Source organism: Haemorhous mexicanus, chromosome 1, assembly GCF_027477595.1.
Source record: "Haemorhous mexicanus isolate bHaeMex1 chromosome 1, bHaeMex1.pri, whole genome shotgun sequence".
Taxonomy (NCBI): Eukaryota; Metazoa; Chordata; class Aves; order Passeriformes; family Fringillidae; genus Haemorhous; species Haemorhous mexicanus.
This window is the reverse complement of record NC_082341.1, coordinates 100,519,131-100,543,392: the sequence shown is the minus strand read 5'-3', so window position 1 is coordinate 100,543,392 and position 24,262 is coordinate 100,519,131. Positions and strand designations below refer to the sequence as shown.

The 24,262-nt window shown below is 37.4% G+C and overlaps 1 protein-coding gene across 1 annotated transcript; it reads left to right on the top strand.

Moving 5' to 3' along the window:
• Positions 1–760: 760 nt before the first annotated feature.
• On the top strand, positions 761–19,128 carry C1H18orf63 (chromosome 1 C18orf63 homolog). Its single transcript, XM_059857339.1, has 14 exons — positions 761–922; positions 1,573–1,651; positions 3,078–3,134; positions 4,544–4,655; positions 5,238–5,279; positions 6,237–6,313; positions 7,739–7,848; positions 8,486–8,582; positions 8,680–8,765; positions 9,331–9,514; positions 10,934–12,004; positions 13,003–13,119; positions 14,699–14,786; positions 18,015–19,128. Exons 1-13 carry the CDS (start codon positions 789–791, stop codon positions 14,753–14,755), a joined length of 2,223 nt encoding a protein of 740 aa, XP_059713322.1. The 5' UTR covers positions 761–788; the 3' UTR covers positions 14,756–14,786; positions 18,015–19,128.
• Positions 19,129–24,262: the final 5,134 nt, after the last annotated feature.

Sequence of the window (24,262 nt, the reverse complement as noted above, 5' to 3'; positions counted from 1 at the left end):
GGTGAGTTCATAAAATATGGGATCAAAATATTTATTGCTGTCCTCACTGTGCCAGTGAGACCATTTCCTAAAATTGTTTTAGGGTTTGGAGAAGGGAGAAATATTAAACCTTTTAATGTAAAAAACAGCTTTTTCTGGTGTGCAGTTCGTTCTTGGTTTTCTAACTACCTGTCTTTCTTTGAAATACTTTGATTGAAAAAGGTGAAACAGTTAAAAGGTGCATTTTTCTTCAAGTAATGAAATGTTAGATTTTTTTTTTGTCGTGAATATTCTACCTCATTATTCTGACCCTGGCCTGTGCAGCAGGGCAAAGGAGCACATTGCAGGCACACAACAAGATGGGTAATATGAATTCATGTTATTCCCATTCACATGTAATTTGTTAGTACTGCATCAAAGAATCATATTCTTAGTCTGAAATTCTGGTTCTTTGGGTTCTTTTTGGTGGTTTTTAGGAAGTTCCAAGAGTTCCATTGCATGTGCTCAGCTAATATGGAAAGGATCATACATGTACTCTGCATTCTTTTGTCCTTGTCTTTACTCTGAATATTTTGGTCTTGCAAATATTTATTTTTTCAAGTGTAATGTATTATATATACAAAAAGGATATTCAGCTGTTTTAGCTGACCGAATTATATTTTCTCTATATTCTTAATCAAAAGAGAATTGATTATTCACTTACCTAATAACATATGAAGTTCTGTAAACAAACATCTGCCTTACAAAAGTGATTTTTTTTTTTTTATTTTAAGACCCAGGTGCTGCTTCAGGGCAATCAACAACATACCATGAATAGCACCAGGCACCAGTCTCTGTTCTTTGTCAGTCTGCCTGAACTGCAAAAACTCTGTGCTGCTACAGTAACACTGAGTTCTCAGATACCAGAAACTGAGACAAGGAGCACACAGATAAAAACTTGCAGGTAAAGAGTTTTGAGGGCTATTATTTCCAGAAGCTGCTAGTGGTAGTTATTCAAATATTTTATTAGCCATACTAGAATTAACTGTAATAAAATCAGCAAAATTCTTATCAATGGCAAGCAGTACAAAATTGTTTAAAACAGCTTTATTTTTTTTTTTCTTGGGCAGGGGACTTACTTGCTATTGGGGAACAAAATCAAAATTCCTATTATGTTTTAGATTTCACAGGCTTAAACTAAAGAATATGCATACTTCAAATTAATAAATGGTTAAAATTAATCTGTGTTTACCAGCAAAGCTTGGATGCTTCATGTAGTTGAGACTAAGTGAAAAGACTACTTGGAAAACAGATGTAGGCTCCTTAGCATTCACCAAGCATTATGTTATTCCCTTTAAAAGAAAAGGGGAGAAATGAGAAATTCTGCCAAAAGGAACACTTTTGGAGAGCTCCATTTGTGTACCAAAGGCCTGTAATCTTTGTCTTAGACCATTGTGAGTCATCTATAGCAAGTAACTTGGACTAATCCACCTTATTATACTGAACCAATGGAAACTAATTAAAATTGGAACGTATTGTGTTTGCAAAAAGTAAGGAAAATAAATTTAAGCTGAGAAAATAACATTTTAATTTTTTTTCTCATCTTTTTCATAGACAATTATTATTCCTGTACCAAGAGATCCTTTCTGCACCTGTTATGGGGACCCTGAATCAAATTTCGGTTGTGATGGCGGTCAGTATCACTGTGTAAATAAGTATCTGTAGTTACAGCCTGCTGCAGATGGGCAGAGTGCACCTCACTCAAAAGAGGGAAGCAGCACTATGTTTTATTGAGGTAAAATAATAATTTGACAGAGTTTGATAGGTTTAGTGGAATTTTGCAAAGTTTTAACAGGGTTCTGACAAGGTTCAGGAAGTTTGATGCCAAGGTTGACCTTAATAATTACACGTGGAAGTTCCATGGAAAGGAAAGTTGAGTTAGAATGACTCAGAGAGAGACCAGAGCTGCGAAGGGTAAAGAGGGCCCTCCTGTGGAGACATGAGGTTCAGAGTGGATCCCTTTCTGGAATTCCTTTTTGGAGCCTATGTGTGGCTGTACCCAATCTTTGTCTCAGACTTGGCCAACAGTCCATGCCTAATGGAATTATCCCTACAATGTTTATAGTATCTGAGTAGCTGCATGGATTAGTGATTCTTCATAGCATTAATTCAGCATTCTTTCAGTCACTTACTGCAGGTCACAGGTAAGGGGTCTCTTGACCGTCTGTAAGGAAGGTTCTCTTAATTTCCAGTGTGTAATCTCTAAACTTGAGAGGAGTCCCTGCTCAAAACAGAGTTACCTGCCACGCAAGCCAGCTGTCGTACAGTCTGGCATTCAGGGAGTGCTCAGATTGAGCCCATCCTGATTTTAATATATAAAGGGTGAAGTAGCTGGCTTCTAATCAATAGTACAGGCAAGACAAGTCTTTGATTTAGTGCTGATAGCTCTTTCTGTAATTTGGTTATCTTGTACTTTCGGGTTTCGAAAACACCTTTTGAAATATTTTTCAAGACACCTTCACTCTCTTGTAGATGAGCCAGGGACTTTCCAGCTTGCAAGTTCATCCCAAGGATGTGAGGCTTGCTGCTTCTTGGTCAGTCTGAATCAAAATATGGCTAGGGGTCAATTGTATTTGTCACACATACCTTTTATGTTTCTCTAAGAAGTGTTTTGTTTGAGGATCAAGGATAAGTAAAAAGTATTTCATTTAAAGCAGACTTCTTTCTTTGTTCATCAGTGGTGTAGGACAACTTAAGTTTTTTCTTTTTTTGATGAAATGGCCTTTTCAGATGGCAAACCAATCTGTGGGTTTAAATGGACTCTGTTGGTAAGGTACTACCCAGTTCACACAGAGAGAAGCAGGTGCAGAGTTCTGCAGCTTTGTTTTGGGCAGTCTTTGGCTCACTTGTCTTGCTTGTGACTGTATCTTTAGCTAGAAATGAGATTATATGATGACAAATGCCTGAGCTTATTTTAGTTTTCTCCTTTAAAACACTGGATAAAGTGTTTGCTTAACTATTCTCTTGCATGATTTTCAAAGGCAAAGTCACTCTTGTACCTGAATTTAATTTACACTTACTACCAAACCCTTGATTTATTTTTTTATTGTTCCTTCTAGATACCATTTTACGAATCAGGAATATGTCAAGCCTATGTAGAGAGACATGGAGCTACTGTAAGTGGTGAAATATGAAACAGTTCTCTAGGCTGTTACACTTGTCTGCAAATGCTGTTGCCAGAGATGAGTATTTTTCATCGGCACCGCAGTTTGCACTACAGAAGTCGAGGAGTAGTAGTAGTAGTAACCCCCTACTAAGGGGGGTTACTGAGGGTCACTAAGTTGCCCCATAGACAAAATGTGTCCTGTGAATGGGGGCATGGTAAATATACTTTGTCAGACTCAATAGCTTTTAGAAGTTTGTGAACAATACCTCTAGATTTCTCTGCTGCAGTAGCATCCCTCTCCTTCCTCAGAGGCATTGGGGACTGACCTCGAGACAACCTTTGGGCCACAGACCTGCAGCTGTCCTGCTGGTGTCATGCCCTTCATCCAGTGGGAGGGTTCAGACAGCTGAACTGTCTCCCCATTCACCTTTGGGTTTACTCAGCCTGCGCAGGACAGTCTCAGGGAAACAAAACAAAAGCATAGAGAGGAAATGGAACCCCTGAGCTTAACAGCTGATATATTTTTAGACCATTATCCATATGATTTACAATCTTCTAGTATGTAACATCTATGGGGTTTATGAAAGTACATGTGGATGCACTAAAATTGGTGAGTCAGAAGAGTGATTGTAACCAAACCCAGTAGCTGTCATAATTCATTTGTACAGCCAGCTGGGTGTATCTTAATTTGTTCCAAGAAGTGCAAATGCATATGCAGATTAGTAAGATATATGCTGTTCAAATATGCTTACCTTACACAACTGTTTTATGTTGATATGTGTAGGTGATCTGTCATTGTTAGGTTTCCCAACACCAAGCAGTTCCTTGCAGGATTCATTAGAAACATCCCTCTGGAGGTGAATTACTTAACTCTTTTTAGCCTGCTGTAGTTTGTTTCTTGACTAATGCTGATGGTCAAGAGAAAGCTCTTTAGGACAGGCAGGGAAGTAGAGCTGTTGGGTGAGTAAAGCTGCATTTATCTACTGTGATTGCCAGAAAAATGTCCTAGTCTTGACTCTGACAGCAGAGGTAATGTCAGCTTTGGATGCTGTGCCTATTGCCTGGAGGGAGTTGCATATCTAGTAAAGTACTCCCGAGGGTTCAATTAATCTTTTCCCCAAGTCTATTATCAGCCCTGTGAAAGCATTCTAGGAACTGCTGTGCACCTCACGTTCATGAGAAACGTGATGTAGGCATTTGGATTTCACGCATGAAATCCAAATGCCTACATCAAATAGTGTGCTACCTTCCTCTTGTAGCTAAATAGATGGAAGCTAAACATGTGTGGCACATACTATATTGGATTTGGCTCCAATATGAAGTAGCAGTATATTTGCTTAAATTTTGACTTGAGGCCTTAAAAAAAAATCTGTCAAATTATTAAAAATGTATGTTTCTTTTTGTCACTGTTGTTATTAGCTGGAAGCACCGCAAACAGTTTCTCCAGCCCTTCTCCAAACCTGCCTCTCCTACACGCTTACAGCCAGGCTTGCACCCAGATGGAACAAGGCTGGTCATCTCTTGGTGCAAGGTATTTGACTCACTTGGGTCAGGGATCAAGCATTTAGTCTTCAGTTTCAGCATTTAGTTTATTGTAGCATTTATTTTCCATCATTTAAATTCCATAATTATTTCATTCATTATAATAAATTGTTTCATTTCTTTATCCTATTACTTTTTTTCCTTTATTTGCACTTTTATTGTTTTGTTATCCAAGTTCAATGACGCAAGTTAATGTTCTGAATGGACATTCCATTCACCTTTTCATTTTCTTCCTTATCTTTTTTGTAATAGATCAAATAATTATGTCAACTGAATGCAGCAAACCTGATGAAACCAAATATTGTTGGAAGCAGAGGGTTAGGAGGAAAAAGTGATGTATAGATTGCTGCCCACTAATATACTTTTACATATCTCTCTTTCTTATAGATGTTCATGAATCAGTGGAAAGTTAATTGATATAGGGGATTTTATCTCCTTAAAAGGAACACACTTTCAGCATTTGTGATATACACAGAACAAACTGTGTGATTTCTCCTGTTCTTTTTTTTTTTACATAAAGACTTTAGACATATGGTTTAGAAAATAACGTCTGTCTATTCTATTTATTAAGGGAAAGACTTTTTGTCTCATTCAGGAAGGCAAAATGCTGTTGGTAAGTACAATATTCTGTTAATGGTGAAGTTGAGAGAGCAAGGTAAATTTAAGCACTTTCCTACTGCCACAACCTTGGTGTTACCAGCACAGGGTCTTTGGTTTTCATTCTGAAATAACTTCTGTCAAGACACACTTGGTGGCAGGTGATGTTCTGTCTGTAATAGTTGTCAGCTCAACTGAACCTTTGAAAAATTACTCACAAAAAAGATAATTTTTATACTATTTAATCTACAGCCTTAGACTGACATTTGCCATTTTAAAGTTATAATTATTGCAATTACATGCCCTTGCCCTAAATTATGAGTTTTGCAAGTGATGTGAAAGTTCCATAGTAATAGATAGGAAAATGAAGTATGGTGACTGTCCAGTACGTACTGTCTGCTGTTCACAAAAGTGGAATCACAAAGCATGCTGGTTAGCTATTGCAAAAATTACAAAGTAGTACTTTTATTCCAGTATAAAAGTCAAAGATTACATTTGGGGATATTGCAGCCTAAATTTGTATCAGAGATATGTGATGAAGAACTCAAAATGAGTGAAAGTTCTGGAAGTATGTCCATACATGTTTGCCTTGCTCATTTAGTCTTTGCTATTGACAGCTCCTGGATGGAATATACTGGGCTGAATGACTCAGTGCAGCAAATGGTTATATGAACTACATTTGCTTTGTAAATGGATGTTTGTTTGTCAAGGATATGAGGATTAAGCACACAGTTGCATAGCCAGCCTTGAATTTCTGAGTTACTGTATGACACTAATTCATTATTATTTTTATTTTTCACAGTTAAAATGCACCTAATTTAATTTCTGTGCTGACAACGTCTAGCCTTTTGATTTTCAAACACAGCATTTTGACTAACAATTACCTTAAATAAATATTTGAGTTAGCTTTCTGCCTAAGAGATGAGCTGTAATTCAAAACAGGGCATTGTGCTTTTTTTTGTTTTCAATTTAGTTATAGACCTCAATGTGTCAGAGAGGCAGCTTTGCATCAGTGTGGAGCCTTGCTCAATTCGGCTGCCACCCCCCGAGGTATAAGCCAGTTATATTTTCTATGACTGTGTTTGTTTTATTAATCTTAATCTTCTTTTCTGTTAGGTGACTTTCAGTTAGCATGATGGGGATAGAAATGCTTATTTCTGATTGCATTGAGACATTAACCATATTCATTGACTATCTGCACAGGTTATAAAAGTATAACATCCATATTGTATCTGTATTGATGCTTTCTAGCAAGCGTTGTAAAACTGAGATTCAAGGCTAAGAGAGTTTTCAAAAAAGCAAACAGAATATAGCAGTGAAGTGTCTTTGTGACTCTAGATTTCCTTCTAGCAGTGTTTTCTAGAAAGCTTTCAGTCACACTGTAGTACACAGACAGGTTTGAGTAACAGCAGTGCAACTACAGTTGAGTTGTCAGTGCCATGTTCAAGGTCCCTTTATATGGTTATTATGGAATCGACTTAATTTCTATGCAGCTTCCAAAATTTTGGAGCAGCCAGAACTATGCTGCTTGTAAGTTTAATTTATAAATTGTTTAAGAAATCATGGTTGAGGTTGAAAACTTGTTATCCTTTTTGACATCCATGCCTGTGGTGAGTATATTCATACTCACCTGTGGGAGTATATCCATACGTGCAGGGCATATTTGTCAGGCTTGCTGGTTTCTTCTAAAATAAATATTTCTGATCCAAGCTCTTCTTTGTTGAAATAGAAGACTAAGATTTCTTCTGAGACCTGCTTGGGACAGCATAAAGATTAAAGCTAACTATAAGAAGCCAGTTCCGAAATTATATGGACCAGTGATGGAAAAGATCATGATGTGGCTTTCTTAACAGTTTGATCCTTTCAATACTTTTCTAAAACAGAAGTGGCCAGATTTTCTTCTCAGTGAATAAATGCAAACCATGATAGATTATAGAAAGATAAAATATTTCTGAAATCTCTGTCTTTGATTGTTCCCTACAGTTAAATTCTGACATTGTGAAAAAGTGTGGTGTTTTTTTTACTTCTTAGAGGATGAAACTACATGTCCAAATAATTCTGTTCCTTGGACACTTGCACATGCTAAGGCAAAGTGACACACACAGTTGCTAGAATGTCAGTCATGGGTATCTGATTTGAACTTTTTAAAAATGTGCGTGGAAGTGAGACAGCTCTCTGTTTGAGAAATTCCTTCTATATTTTTATTAAGCCATTTCAAATAAACTTTAAATCTCACTCATTTCAATAAACTTTAAACCTTGTACTTGCATGGCTTGTGGTAGTATAGGCTCTAACATAAGATAGCGTGCAATTTGATGATGGGAATATATTCTGAAATAATCAGTCTGTGAGAGCTGATGAAAGAATAATAATATATCAAGTTTCAGTGTATCATGATACACAATTTTTTTATAAAATTTTAAATTTGTACTGCTGTAGAATTATTTGCAAATAAACTTTATTTTCTGTTTTAAGCTGGGAGATTTTGATATTTCAGCAAACACCGTAAAGCTGTTTGACAGCAATGAAAACACAGTTATTCAGCAACATTCCATATTAAGTAACTGGTGCTATGTTTTGCCAAGGTAGGAATCTGTTCACATTTCAGCAGAAATAAACATTTCTCAGAATGTTTGCCCTACAAATTGTGAATTTGATGCTTGTTATAAGAACACTTCTGTTTAACAGTCTGTTTTAAATTCAGGAATTTGTTGTTTTTATTATCTCATTGCTAACAAAAATAAGAAAAATTAATCAACAAATAATAAATGACACATTTAAATACTATTTCAATTTTACTAATCTTTGTGCTACTTATATGGTATGCAAGAGCATCAGTTTTTCTTAAATACAATTTATCAGAAAGTCAATTTAAAGAAAAAGTATTTCCACCTTTGCCATGAACTACCTCCATTTTTACCTAAGATTTTTCATCATTAAATAAAAGAGAAGTTATGATATTGCTTTTGTTCTGCATTCACTGCTAGTGAGTGTCGAAGAGAATTGTCACTTGTAGTTGTCACTTTATTCTTTACCATACTTCAGGAAATATTGCTATTGTTAAGTCATAAACTTAAGAGCTAAAGGCATGAGTCCTCAAAACATAAAAATAATCTCTAAATACTTTGAATGCCAAAAATAAGATTTTTTTTCCCCAAAAGGTCAGTATATTTTAAACTGGATTTTATGACACCCTTTCTAAGCATCCCTTCTTTACCACAGCATGAAAATGGGTCAGATCATAAACATCAGCCACATAATTCCTCCAGAATCTCCTTTCCGTTCATATAGAGATTTTCAGATGCACTGGAAGAGTCTGGTAAGAAACACATACACTGCTTTCATTTTCCTCTCCCTTTTTTGTTTGCCTGTTGAGTTTGTCCTTGTAATACCTGTTTTTATTTGCTTTATCTAAGTATGGATATATTCTTCCTGAGGATCTTGAAGACACAAAAACATATTTGAGTGTTTACTTCAAACCAATAGGGGAAAGGTTCTTCACGTATCCTTTCAGAATATATTTGTCACATTTCCTCTCCTGCATTTCTAGCAAAGCTCTGCTTTTCATTTTTGAGTGTGGCACATTTCCTTCTTTCATAATTTCATAGTAATCAGTAGGAGAAGTGTTTTAATAGACAAATTGAAACAAAATGTTTAGTCAAGTCTTTCTCCCAGTATTGAATAACAGGAAGTTGAATAAAGCAATTTGATTCACAGCTTCCATAAATATGATAATACCACTCTAAATGTGATGTAAAAGGACATGGTGTAAAAGAAAGTCAAATTGTGTAAAAATGTGACCAACAAAAATTGCCTTTAAAGAGACTTTTCCTGCCAGGAAACACTAGACTAAGGGTTAGTTATATTGAGTAATCTTTGCTGTTATAGGTTAGTGTGGTATAATTGTGCTGAAGTCCTGTAACTTTATAAACTTCAGGGAATTAAGTGATTTTGTTCACCATTTTAAAAAAACATTTAGGCAAACTCATGTTTTCTTCTCAACAAAGATGATCAATAATTATAGAAATGTAAAGAAATTTGTTATGTATCCCTGAACACTTACTCAGGTACCCTTTAAGTTGCATCCGAAGTCAGCCAGTGCAGTATTTCCCCAGAACAGATGCAGAAAGTGTAGTGAACTCTTTTCTTTCTGACATGAAGAGCAATTTTTCACAGCTGTGTGGATTTCCAGTAAAGATGACAAGTAAAGCACTTTATGCTACAAAGGAACTCTCCAGGGCTTCAGTGCATGTAAGGCTTTCTTTATGAATGTACTAGTGGCACATACTTTTTCACTGTATAAATTGATCTTTAGCATATTCACAGCACAGTAAGAGCATATAACTATGCTTTTTACAACAAACTATCAATCCTGTAGCTTTTAATTATCATGTAAGTAAAAGCTACAGTATTTGCCATTGTAAAGTTGTTACTAACATTATAAATACATTTAAAAAATGGACTTGGTGTTAATTAGTTCCTATCAGTATTTGCAATTCTGTAGATTTTTTTTTTTTTTTGCATATCCAGAACTGTCTCAAATCTCTACCATAATAATAAAAACAACAGTAATAACAACAATAATAACAGTAACATTATTACATTTGTTACTGTTACAAGGGCATGTAATGACAGGACAAGGAGGAATGGTTTTAAACGGACAGAGGGTTGATTTTGATTAGATATTAGGAAAAGATTTTTGCGGTGAGCATGGAGAGGCACTGGAACAGGTTGCCCAAAGATGTGGATTCTCCATCTCTGGAAGTATTTGAGGCCAGGCTGGATGGAGTTTTGAGCAACCTGGTCTGGTGAAAGTTGTCTATGCCCATGGCAGTGGTGCTGAAACTAGATGATCTGTCAGGTCCTTTCCAACCCAAACCATTCATGATTCTATTATTATTATTATTACTAGCAGTAGTAGTTGTATTGCAATTTATTTAAAAATAAAAAGAGGACTGTGTGGACATAAGCATTTTAAAACACTCAAGCTTTAAGATTTACTCCATGTCTGGTGATGGAAAGGAGGCAAGTAATCAAAACTCCTATATAATTTGAGGTTGTGATGAAGGCTAAGGCTCAGATTTCTTTGGTAGTAGTGTGTTAAAAAAGAAATGAAGTAATTAATTCTGAGCAAATAATAGTGACAGAAGTTGCAGAGGTTCTAAAATACTATAATCCTCTTTCAGAAAGCAGTTTCTGTTTATGTCTCTCCAGTGATCAAAGCTAGAATGGATCCTCTGTGTCATCTGCAGTTTTTATAGACATCCAAACTGTCTTTTGCTCAGAATACAGATGCTCTTAGAAGTCTTAAGAGATGAGGAGCCCTGTCAGTCAAGCCTTCTGCAGAACCCCTCAAAAGGGGTAGACATTATCCAGCTGGAGAGCACTAAACCAAGATAATTACTGTAATTGAAGTATTTCCTTCTGAGAAATATGATATTCTAGCATAGTTTGTAAACAAAGACATCGGGAGGATAAAAAAAAAATCTTAATTTATAGTGACAACTAAATATTGTTTTAAAATATAGTCATTCTAATTCAAACCACAAAATTGTATTCTTGTATATTGTGATGAGAATGAGGTTGATAACCATATAGCAATGCATTAGGTGGCACTATCAGATCGTTAAATGCAGTTTATTCAATTTAGCAGCTCTTGATATGTTGCAGGAAATAAAACCTAAGCATACGAAATTGGACGGTGAGATGGTTTGTGTAGTATCTCTAACGCAGGCTCCACCAAGAAAAGCTACTTTGCCTGGAATTCCTTCACTGTGCAGTACAGAAAACAGCCACTGGATGGAGCGTTTGATCAAAGAGCCAGGAACACACAGTTTTTCGAGTAGCAGTGAGAGCCCAGGAGGGGTTAGCCTTGCAGCAACAGAGAAATCAATGAGCAGTAAGCAAATAAGAGGCGTACCAGAGTTACCTGCTGCAAAATCTTTAGGAACACCTGTATACTCAGCCTTTGAATCCACTCTTCCAAAAGTCAGCAAAATTATACCAATTTTCAAAGGAAAGTTGATGCAAATGAATGGAAAGATCACAAATCAAACAGATAGGAAGAAAAAGGAAAGTGCTGAAAGGCATTCACCAATGAAAAGTGTGGGTGTTTCGTCTTCTATGCTGTCTGTGCGCAAATCCAGCATAACTCAGGTTTTCAAACACATTCAAAATATGCCAGTCAAAACTCCTACTGACAGCAATGTGCTTCAGGTAAAGAACATGAAGACACACACAAAACATGGTGCACCCATATTCCGATGGAAAACCCAGTCTAGTGGACAAAATGCTAACTCTGATTTTTCTGAAAACTCAGCTTCAGGTGGGAGTCCAAGTGCAGTCAATCACAAAAAGCCAAATTCTCCGTTCTTTCTTAAGAATGTTGGGCCAGTGCTTCAGAAATCAAACACCAGTCCATGTCTGAATACACATGAATCTTCTACCTCCAGTGCAAAAAAGTGGAAAAAGTTTACAAGTCAAAATACTACTCAATTTCTTGAGAAACAGTCAAAGGAATTGCATTCGCAGATTTGTAAATTAGACAGTGAAATGACACATTCCAGCTTGTCACTGCAGCAAACAAAGAAATCAAATAAAGGAGCTGGGTTAAATATTCATGAATCTGTCTTCAAAGATACAGAGTGCATGGCCAAAAGCGGAGAAAAGAAAGCAGCATGCCACTCTAAGGACTGTACTGCTGAGACAACCAGTCTCCATTCCAAACCTAACTTTGAACAGGTAGAGTAAAGAACAGGGCTCATTCTCACTGCTTCTCACAAATTCAAAAACAACGTTAAGCAATAAAGAGCATGACTTTTATCATGTTCTACCATCATTCTCAATATAGTTTTCTAAAATTCTACTGTAGAACTTAATGTTTTCAGCCACTGCTGCTTTTTTTTTTTTTCCCCTGAAAGGGAAAACTATTTAGTGTGTTTTTTATAAATAAACACTTCTTTAATTTGCAACTTTTTTGGTGGGGTAATTGGCTTTCCTTTGTTTTAGACAGTTTATCCAGGTCTGTGTGAGGTTAACATGGTGAGATGTTTTTGGTGTTCAGTCTCTCTCCACATAAAACCATATTAATGGAATAATTCTTTCCTCCTGGAAGGAATCTCAAACCTCATCAATTGTGTAGTGCTGACAGCAGTTGTATGTAAGGCATTGTGCTGTTAGACAAACATGGAGGTTTTGCAAATACAAATTTAATTACAATTTCACAAAAAGCACAAGTTGCAACAGGAAAAAATCCCTCTGGACATGAGGAAAAAATCCTCAGTGTGAGAACAGTTAGTCAGCTACTGGAACAAGTTGCAGAGGGAGGGTTTTGACTTTGTTAGCCTTCAAGATTCTCAGAACTCGACTGAATGGGGCCCAAAGCAAGGTGATCTATCTTTGAAGTTAGCTCTCTTTTGGGTAAAAGTTATGATTAGGTGACAGCTAGAAGTACTTTACCACCTTATTTTTCTGTTCTTCTCCCTGCATTTCAATTAAATAAATAGTTGAGCTGATTTCAGTGCAATTTTTATGAGGATGATATTCCATATATTGGGTACATGGATGAAATGTCTTGGGCTTATCATGTTTTTCATCTATACAATGTAATCTGGTGGGTTATCTCATCTTTGTGTGATGAGGGCACCTTTTGAAAAAGCAGTAATTTTAAAAGTTAGAGATCTTGTTCAAAATGTTGTGGAGTGTTTTTCTAATGAAGGTATAAACTTCTGTACTTTTAGATGATTACAGGGAACAAGTATCTGACATGTGAAACACTGACCTCAAAACCGGCTTTGCCAGTCAAGGAGAGCAACATGGAAGCATCTGTAAAGAAAAGTTGTGCCAGAAGAAGACAGGTAAACCCCCCACACACATATAGTCCTTAATCCAGTCCAGAAGGACATGAATTAAGGGACAAAAAAAATATTTAAAAGTTTTTAGTATGTTCCAATTAAAATGGGCAGGCTAAGAAATCTTACTGACCTCTCTGGATAAAATGACCCTTTATCAGGATAATAATAACAGTAACCATTGGGAATGATACTGTCATTTGAAGAGTTCATTTTAAATGTTTGTGTCCAGCAAAAGATGCTACTGAAATGTTTAATGATGTTACTGTTTCTGAAGCAGATTTTTTCTGATCCTACAGAAAAGTCCTATCCTGCCCAATAAAACTCTGGGCATTCTCAGTGGCTCTGTGAGATTTTCATCTCAAGGACTTGAATTTAGCAACATTCTGTAGAAACAACTTTTTGTTTTGTTATGCTTTTAAAGCCAAGTACAAGGCAATTCTGGAGGTTTTAACTGTAATTAAAGGAACACAGTCTGTGCTCTCCGTGCAGATCAGAAAAGGCCAGTGCAGTAACCCCAGGGGCCTGCTGCAGGAACACACTCATACCCCAGAGCTTGAGCTGCTGCAGGGAAAAGAGGAGTCTGTGTGGGAAGCGCCAGCCCAGCTGCTCTGAGCTGGCCTCATCCAACTGCAGCTGGGAAAGGCCCTTCCACAGGGCCACAACAGAGTCAGTGGTTACAGACCCAGCACTGCAGTGCTACAGCAGTAGAGTCACTCTCACAAAGAGTGAGCTAAAAATACCGGTTTATAGGAACAGCAGCTAAAAATACCTGTTTATAGGAATAACAGCTCCAGGGGTCTGGGTATCGAGGGGAGACTTTCACCACAATATGAAATAAAGTCCTTTGCCTGCTGCTGGGAATGACTCAGACACACCAGGGCTTGTGAGCATGGAAAGCTTGTAACTGCTCTGGCAGCACTGTTGGAATGGGGAAGGGGCACTGCCCTGTCCTACTCAGGAGTCACAAGTGCCCCATGCATTCCTCACTCTCCAGGCAGGCTCTGAGTAGCACAGGTACCTAGGTGCCTGAGCCCTGCAAGCTACTTTTGGGAAGTGTCAGCACTGAGCAAGTTCTCACTGCCACTGCAGTGCTGCTGCTGCTGGACTCAAAAGAGGTGGATGCACAGCTCTCAGGAAGTTTCATTGGTGTGTCAGGAATAGGAAAGACTTATCCGTTAATTGGCATCAGGATGGACTCTCTGATGCTCATTAGGCTGATTCCTCCTGTTCCTAGGTTAAAATATGATGGTGCTAATTGGGGACTCTGCTAAACACATCTCTGGAGAATAAGCCTTTGTCATTACTGATCATCCGAAATGATAGCTGGTTTTGAAAGTCATGGTTACCAGCATGCAAAGGTTATTTTCAAAGTAGCTGTGGTCCTAATTATTTAGCCATTGTACTTATAAACATACTTCAAATTATTTATATTGGAAAACAGAGACTTTTATTAATTACTTCTTACTCAACTAAGCATTTTACACAGAAACAATTTTTTTAGTTGAACTTCTAGCTTAGTATTGCTGCTTCATTTGCTTTATTGGCTTTTGCCCTTTTCTGTTTGTCTTGTTTTTGTAAGCAGAAAGAAGAAGGTTATTCAAAGTTAAAGAGAGCCAAAAGAAGTAGAACTTCTACTTAAGGTGTTCTGAAGCATTGAAAGAAAACTCTGGGTATGTTTATTAGAAATTTTAAATATTTTCTTTTATTAAAATAATACCACGTGTTGTAATACTTCCTGCACTTTTGGATCATGACGATATCAGCTGTCTACAAAAGAATTCAACTTTACTATAGAAATGGCTTCTAGAGCAAACTGAGGTAACTAAATTGCAAAGGATACTAGCAAATAAAGCATTGTGCTTTTTTTGTGAAACAAGCAATGTTAAAAAAAAGCCATTTTGTACTTACTAGAACTTAGAGTTTCACATAAATTTGTACCTTGAGTGGCTCCTTTTTCTCTCAGACTAAAATAAGCCTGGTTTTTGGGCTTCAAAGTTTCCCTTGAATCTAAGCTGAAGTTAAAACCAAAAACCATTAAAGTGGAGCTGTGTATATTATTTGATATCATTACAAGAAATGTGGCTAAATGCTCTTGTGTTGCCAAGATCTAATCAGGACAAAATTGACTGTCATAAAAACTGAATAAATTTAGTTTTGTGACAAGATATTTCAGCCCACATTGTGGGTGGTTGTCAGTAATAGTCTTGCAGGATAAAACAAGCTTGTCCTTTGAACATTCCTTTGAATATCAAGAATACAGCATTAGGACATAATAAAAGAAGCTCACCAGGTTTAAGGACCAAATACCTATCACAAGTTTTCAGTAGTAAAAGGTACAGGAAAGAGCAGCCTATACAGTTAACTGTTTCAGAGATAAGTGGAAGTATATTTACTCAGATAAAAATACTGATAGAAGCAAGATGGTCACACAGAACAGCACAAAAAAATGTGTATCATACAAAGCAAATAGAAAGACAGAGCAATAAAGATGCAAAATATAAAATCTGCATCTTTTGACCTGGCTTTTAGCTTCAATTGAAGTGATAACAAGTAGCCAAGTGTGCATTTTGTCTCAGAGAGGCACTTCATGTCCTTCCTTTCCTTATTGAGGTGTATTTCCTCCAGTGAGCAAATATTTCAGTTGTCTGCTTTTCCTAAAGGAAGTCTCTGGTATGGATGGCTCTGGCTTTCACACTTTGGTATTCAGCATATTCCGTCCCTGGGTTTAGCATTTAATCTCTCCTGCTTCAAGCCAGGCAGTTCAGGCATGGTCCTTCTTCAGAGGTGATCTGTTCTAGTCATCATCACAGATATCCACAGGTCCAAAGTCTATGACTTTCACTGAGGATTGATGAGCAGAAGTAGTGTCTCTGTGAATGGTCAGAACTTTACTTTTTTTTACTCTGATACTCTGATTTTTTTTCTTATTTATGAGTTAAGTGCCACAGCATCAAGTTGATCATGGTAGATAATGCTTAAACCTCTGAGAGAAAACATTGTTTCCCATACAGTTTAAAGTATGATTTCCAAGAATCCCACTGGTAAGGGGTCTTCATTGGTGTTGGTGATTTAAAAAGAAAAGTAGAACCAAAAAACTTCTGCTGTTGGACTCTTGCCTATAGTTTTGATTCTGAAAAGCTGGGCTCTAAATTCCTATATTATGTACTACTACACATGCATTCAGAGTGCATGTTTTCATTTGAACACTTGGGAATTACTTGTGGGTTTTCCAATTTACTGTGTAGCAAGATTTATGTGTGAGAAGTCCTTACACTGGAATTCAGTGATGTAGTCAGCAGAAAGGACTTTGTTCTATAATTCATGACAAAACCCCCCATTTTTTTACAATTATCTTGCAAAAAGGGTTAGGTTTTATGACTTATGTGCCAAGTTGCACAGCCTCTTGACTTGTCCAGGAAATCACAGCATAATCCTAATTTTTTTCTTTGTTTTATTGGAGTGTGTTAGTAAAGCACTGTGAGAGAAGTAGTTAACATTTTAAGACGCTGAACATATGATTCTCATACTAACAGTCTCCAGGCTTAGTTCTTTATTAATAAAAGTCACCCTGTCATTTTCAAGGCCATAAACTACTGTGAAAGGGAAATTTGTTTTCTAAGACAAATCAGAAGAGCAGAGCTTCCAAAGCACAGCACATACTACTACAGAAAGATGTTTTTAAAGAAGCATTTGCAGCATTGCAATTGTTGGTGGAAGAACAGACATATTAAAAATGTCAGCTCTGAATCTTCCAAGCTTTTTCCACTGATCTGCAAAACTCTTCCTGTTGTTCTGCTCCTGTTTTGCATTGAGTTACTACTGACCTTTGGTTTCAGTTCCCAAATTTCATTTAGCAAATGAGAAGATACAAATTCATCATAGACAATAACAATAACAGGATTTGACCTAAAAGTATTTGCTGCTATTTTTGTTAGGATGATGTGGGAATATAATAGTAGGGTAGGAGGTCCACACAATTGGAAGTACATAAAAAGTTTTCAGCAGCTTTGGGCTGAGATCTACTGGACTGTGTCTTCCAAAAGGTGTATCCCTCAAGACAACATTTAGGAATTTATCTTGTAATTTGAAGGCTATTCTACAGAAATTTCAACAGAGCCGTCTTTCATATGTTTCTTTGTGTGAAATAGTAGGCTAAAATAATATCTTTCCTATGAAGTGAAAATACTCATTTTCATTTAAAAAAAGATTCTGAAAATGTTCAATCTTTCAATGAGAAAGCAATTTCTTTTATGATGGGGGAAAATATCCTAATCAAATCTAGTAGCAGAAATAGTCTTTGGAATGTGTAGATCAGTACACAGTAGGTTGTTTGTACCCAAGTACCCAAAAAAGGGTTGCTATTGTAATAATTTTTCTGTTATCCTCTCCATTTTCCATTTCTATGGGATCAGTTCAGGTTAGTACTTAACTTATTGCATGGTTGACCATTTATAAATGCTAAAGAATGGTATCTTAAGATTCCATCTCTTACTTTCTTGTAGAGTTAAGAATGTGGTTTGGCTGCTTGACCTCAGCCAAAGGTTAAGGTGTAAATAGTCTTCTGCAACAGAAGTTCCTTCTTCCAACACCACAACTGACTGTGATATTTTGAGGGATTTAAATTTAAAAAGCCAAGATCTAAGAGAAAGGATAAATATCATTTGTACATATATGTGCATAATACAACATATTTATGATGGAGAGAATTCTTTCTTGTTCTGTATAAAAATGCAGACATTTAATTTTAATGCTTTGAACCCAAACTTTGTAAACAGAATGCAAATACAGAAGTGGGAATACATAAATATTTTTCTCCTTCATATTAGCCATAGAGTTCTTAGTTGGTTTTTTTGTTTTCTTCTATGATGTAAACTTTTTCTATGTTTTTCTCCATTCAGGCTCCCAAGAGGTCAGTAACATACTTGAGAATCTCTGAACTTTGTAGTTTACTGTTTGTCATTGGTAGCTGTTTCTGGAAGAAAATTTGAGGGTTAAACGCAGTCAAGTGAATCCATGTATCACCAACTTCTTCAGACAGTTCCAGTTAATAAGCCTCTAATGCATTTGAAAATTTAACTAAATTGTTTAGTTTTTTAATCACATTTTGTATGTCCTGCTACTTCTTACACTGTTAATCATTCTTCCAAGTTATATTGTTGTTTCTAGTTGGGTTTTTAAAGATAAAATATTTAATTATTTGTTACAGTGTCTGGGCCAGTTTGACTCATCAGTAAAACTTTCCCAAATAAGTTTTCCTTGTCAAGTCAAATGATTGAAAAATAAACAATTTTATTCCTACAGGAATAATAAAGGCTGGATTTGACTCAAGCTTCATTAATTTTTGTTGTACTTCTTGATGAATTTTCAGATATGAAGCTGCTTTGTAAAAGATTTTTTTTAAGTTTAATTGACAACCGCATTCTTCAGGAGTCCACAGAGAACCTGCAGTTGCCCTTTGAGTAACTTTATTGCTCTAAGTGTGACTTCAGTGACCTACTTCAACCTGCAGATACAAATATATGCACATATATAAGATTGTTGCCTCATAATCACTGCTGTGAAATGAAAATTTGTATGTTACCTGGAAAATAAGAATCAAATGTCACACTAGCTCCTAAACTCAAATCTTACAGAACTGTAGTTTAACACTTGTTTTGGACATACATTTGCAAATCTTTTTTTCTAAAGGGCTTGATACAATGGGACTTTATGCCCTTCATGGAACTTTTTTTTTTTTTAGGTTTATGTTGCAATAGTTGTACTTCACTTCATTTTTCCAAGCTGGATTTTGTCCTACTACTGTGACAATATTTGTTTTGGTTTGTTTTGGTTTTTTTCCTTGAATGGTGACTGTCAACATAGCTCTAATTTCATGGTGCCAGTGTTTAAAAGGAAGTGAGCTCTTCAGCAACATGTCATTTTCTCATAGTAATACAAAAAAAAAAAAAATTAAGCCAAGACAAATAATAAAAGAAGTTAGTGCCATATGCTCAGCAAGAAATCAAATTATATTTACCTTTTGTCTGGAAGCTGGTATGCAAGGCTACTTTTCAAATGCTGTGGTGTAGTTACCTTTCATAGGTTTGACTGTAAGTAACTGACCTTTCTCCTGTCTAACAGGGAAAAGCCTGTAGATTAGTTGCATTTCTGCCATGCTATATAAATCAGTGCATTGCCTGATCTGCTTCCTATCATTGCTTTTAAAATGCTGCTGGTTGCCAAATTTGTCTTGTATTATCACGGAAGTAATTTTGCACTATTTTTGCATTTTTAAATGTTTACATCATTTTGTGTTATCTGTTATGAAACTGAAAATACAGAAAAATTTATTTCCCTCAACTCCAATGTGTTCCATTTAAATAAACTATTGAGTTACTCATCTGTGCTAAATTGCCAGCTACTTGCTGGTCTAACCTGTGGGGAAGAACCCTGTTACTCCACCCACCCACTCCTTGTAAATGCATGGGAAGGTGTTGATAACGAGCGGAACGGCGCTGGGTGCAGGAGTGGTGCTGGTGGAAATACTGCTAGTGGGAAGGAGGGATTAGTGCTGTGAGTGCCTTGGGAGGATTTGGTGGTGCTGAAGGGTCCTTTGCTGCTGCCTTATGTGTTTATGTGCAAGACCCCACCTCTGTTTCTGCTTTTAATCAGTTCTCACTAACTGGGCAGAACACCCTCACTTCTGGCAGGTGCCAGAACCTGTCAAAGCACAGGAGCCCTCAACATCCAGGATCACATGGAGCTTCCACGTGTGATATCTGCAGGCTTGGTTTCTCAAGATTAAAGAAACAGATAACTCCACAGGTCCCAAAATATATAAATGTACATAGGAACAAGTGAAAATATAAAAGGTTAAAACAATTCCATGTGTGAGAAGCTGGTGAAGAGGTCAGCTGGCAAAAATTATCACTTGCCCACTGACATCTGATGGGTTTTATAGTGTTTTATAGCTTTGCCATCAGTTCTCAAATCATCTGATTCTCTAAGTCGATTCAGATTTACATTTGCCAAAGCTTTCTTTGGCCTCTGTACTAGAGGATTCACCAAATATTTGTTAAGTTGAAGTGTTCATGATGAGTTCACAATCATTAGTAAATATGCATTTCCAGAGAGTGATCTTTCCTCACGTGTGTTCCTAAGCTGACACTGTTCTTATGCTCCCTCGTCTTCACAGATGTAAGCCAGAGGGAATTTTTATGTACTTTAAATTGGCGTACGCTCAAGTGCTCTGTCAAATCTCAGTTTAAAAGTTTGCAGATTATCTTTAAGGTGCTTATAACTGCAGGGAAGCTTGCTGTTTAGTTCCTTTGGTGCCAGATTCATGCCAGCTTCATACCAGCTTGTGGGTCAAATCCAGATGGTTTAAAAATAGTCAGATTAAGATCCCTGGAAGTATTATGTCATTGTACCACTAAGTAACTTAGCAAACACAGCACTTTAAGAACTTTGGGCTACATGTTTTGTTGCACCAACATGCTCATCCTACCCTCATGGAGAACTAGGTACTGAAGAATTGTGGCATCTCCTGAACTAGTTCAGAAAAACATCTTATCCCAGCCCTGAAAACCATACAGTATTCTTCTGTCTCTTGGCATATCTGTGTGATTCTGTTGACCCATACACAGCACAGAGAAGCAGCTGAACCTCTCACTTAAATATTTGCAGCCACGATGAACAAGTCTGTTTTCCCTCAGATCTGTGCAGAACTCGATGCAAGCGCTGTCCATCTTATCCCCCCAGGGTAGTGTTAGAATCTGGAACAAGGCAGTCCAGCTTTGCTGGAAAATATGTGAGAACTGTTTTCAAAGAGCTTACCGATCCACCAGGAACACACATAGCTTCTTGCAACCATTTTTTATTGTTTATTTAACCCAATATGTAAAAGGGATTTAAGTCTTTTCCAGTGGGAGAAGTTCAAAAGTATTGAAGGCTAATATGTCTGATCTTCTTGCACGAAGCTCTTTTCCTGGGATTAAATAATCACTTTCAGAAGGACACTTCTGTTCCATGGTGTTAACAGCTAAATATGTGTGTATCTTTATATATAAACATGCGCACAAATATCTTTATGTATTAGAGCACATGTGTACGGGCACATATATATGGCTGTGCTTCATTAGAGATGTTTAAAAAATGTGCTGAGTGTGTGTCATGTGAAAAATGTTACTCTAGTACAGACAGTTCAGATTGGGCAGCAGCATTGGGAAGTTCCCTGTTGCCAAGTACCAAGGGGTGGTGCAAAAGGAATAATTTTCATCTTCTTTCCCTGATTCTCCTGTCCACAATATAAAATTCGATTTGCAATGACAGGAGTGGCTGCCAAAGCCTATCTGATTTTAACTGTACTGAGCTTAATTAAATACTATTAAACCATCAGCTGCTATCTAAATAAATCAACAGTAAGAGAGGTGTGCTGGTAGCTGCAGATTGCAGAATGGTTATGGCTTGAAATCTTGGGTGATGCCAGCTCAGTAGTGAAAGTAAAACTTTGACTCTTCTCTGTGTGCCAGGACCTACCTGGTCCAACACTGGTCTGTGCACTGCAGGGGCCTGGGAGTTGAAAATGGTCACCTGGCTGGGTGACCCAAATCTGAATTTTAACATAAATAAACACAGAGCATGTTGTCAGCTTCCACAGTCCAATAAAATGCATTTCCCTTAATTATGCATAGTATCACAGCACAGATTTTGGCAAGAAGGAACACTTGTCTTGCAAAGTGGTTGGCCACCTGTCTCAGTGCAGCCAGTGAGTACCAGGGGATGGCGACCAGCAGGTTGAGGGAGGGGATTTTCCCCCTCTGCTCTGCTCTCCTGAGACCCCAGCTGGAGTGCTGCATCCGGCTCTGGGCCTACCAACACAAGAAGCAAGTGGACCTTTTGAAGCAGCTCCAGAGTAGGGCCCTGAGGATGATCAGAGCACTGGAACATCTCTGCTATGGGGACAGGCTGAGAGAGCTATGGTTAGTCAGGCTGGAGGAGTGAGGGCTCTGGGGCTTTCTCACAGCAGCCTTCCAGCCAAAGGATACAAGAGAGAGGGAGAGGGGCTGTTTGCAAGGGCACAGAGTGGTAGGACAGAGAGTAATGGCATTAAACTGAAAGAGGCAGGTTTAGATCAGATGTTAGGAGGAAATCCTTCGCTGTGAGCATGGTGAGGCGCTGGAGCGGGCTACCTAGAAAAGCTGTGGGTGCCCCATCCCTGGAAGTATTCAAGGCCAGGTTGGATGGGGCCCTGAGCAACCTGGTCCAGTGGAAGGTGTCCCCACCCATGGGAGAGGGGGTTGGAATGATCTTTATGGCCCCTTCTAAAACATTCTATGATTCTATGAAATCAGCTAAAACTGCTCAGTGCCAAAGCATTTTCCGGAAGAAAAACAAGAAAGGTTATTCTCCTGGGATGTGTAAGCAAGAAGCCCCTATAGCCACACATCCAAAAAAGAAAGGTACCCATTTAATTTTTTTGTCACCTTTTTTATTACATTATGCAACAGAAATATTTTTATTGCAACTGAAGCTTCACGTCTCTGGGATATTTCAAAGCACATGAGGTAAATGAAACTAAATTAAACCTCTGCTGAAGAGGGAAAAGAGAGGTGGTAAATCATAATTCAAGATCATAACATGTAGTTCCTAGTCTTCAAAATAAAAAAAATCAGAGCATTAACTTCATTTATTTTCCATTTATACAATGGAAAATAATATGTGAAGAATTAAAATGGAACCTTGGTAAAGCAGATAACATTCTGCACCTTACTGTGCAGCTTTTAGTGTGTGTGGCCAGCACTGTACAGTAATGAGGTACGTGTAAATTCAAACATTTGTTAACCAGGAAAATTCTGTAGCTCTCCTTGTATTGCAAGAGAGACTTAAGTAAGGCTCAGTTCCATAAATTTGTATTTTCTGGGAGTTTGGATGATTTGAAGACTGACAAAAGCTTTTCATTGTATATCAGATTTTGCAGCTCCTGTAGGAATGCCCTAAGTAAAATGCCACTCAAAGTGATCACATTGTCCTAGGTTATTACTTTTCAGTCTCATACTACTAGTTGAATACTCTGCCTCTGCAGTTGTTTTTTTAATTTAGAAAGAATAACAATAAAATCCAAAATCTGCCCATCCAGTGAAAATAAATACATTCCAGTAATGGGAAACACAAAGCTCCCAATACGTGGGCACCCAGCCAGCCCAGCTTGGCATTAATCATACATATTCATTAATTCCCATTTAGAGATGAGTCAATTGATGTTAGCAGTGTAGGTGCACACAGTATGAGCCACCATTCAGATGTGGAGGGAAAAACAACACCAGTTTGGGGATTTCATGTGCACTGGGAATACTGGTTAAGTAGACATCCCTTGGCCACTGGCATGCCTGCATCTACTGAAGTCTGAGGCTGCAGCTGGGTGAGGGGTGCTGAACCACACTCCCTCGTGCCCTGCACTCCCCTGGCACAGCCAGATCTGCTGTTCTTTGTACCAGAATGACAATTTTACCTATTTTCCCTATTTTCCATATTTTCCCAGGCCTTTTATGGGTTGGAAGGAGCCAGCTAGGTGGGAGTGGGCAAGAAGCTGAGTTAAATCACAGAGACACTGCTTTAGAAAGCTGATTTGCATGTTTGATATATGACAACAGAGATCAATTTATTTTAAATGACTTAAATTAAAAGGCTAAAAGCTATTTATTTGCTGCAATTTTAGTTAGTGATGATAGGCCTGAGGGAATTTGTTGTAACAATTATGTTGGGAGTTTCAATACTCTGAATGCCTTAACTTTTGCAGCTTTATGGAGAAGAGTTCTCATCTACAGGGATCTTTTTAAATATTAATGGAAATTTTAACATGTGCTATAGAAAAAGATTTCTTTTGAAATATTTGGAGTTTTTTCCAAACTTCAGTTTTAAAAAAATATTTTTATGCTATTATATGGAATTTTAAACCCAAGATGCAGATCTAACGCAGTCATATTGACAACTGGAAAGGAGAAAAGAGATTTCACAGAAAGTCTCTGTAGATTAAATAGAAAAAGGTAAAGAGAAGGAAAGTTTTTTGGTGAATTATGCCCATTCCCTGCCGAGGGGGAATACAGCCCCCTGACTGAGTGTCCACCTAGCTGGAATCTCATCTGAACCTACTGAGTTGTGCATTGGC

Coding starts and splice junctions, on each gene's coding strand:
- C1H18orf63 (XM_059857339.1), top strand. CDS start 789: ATGAATAGCACCAGGCACCAGTCTCTGTTCTTTGTCAGTCTGCCTGAA. Junction 7,849..8,485: donor TGGTGCTATGTTTTGCCAAG/GTAGGAATCTGT, acceptor TCTTTACCACAG/CATGAAAATGGGTCAGATCA. Junction 8,583..8,679: donor AGATGCACTGGAAGAGTCTG/GTAAGAAACACA, acceptor GCTTTATCTAAG/TATGGATATATTCTTCCTGA.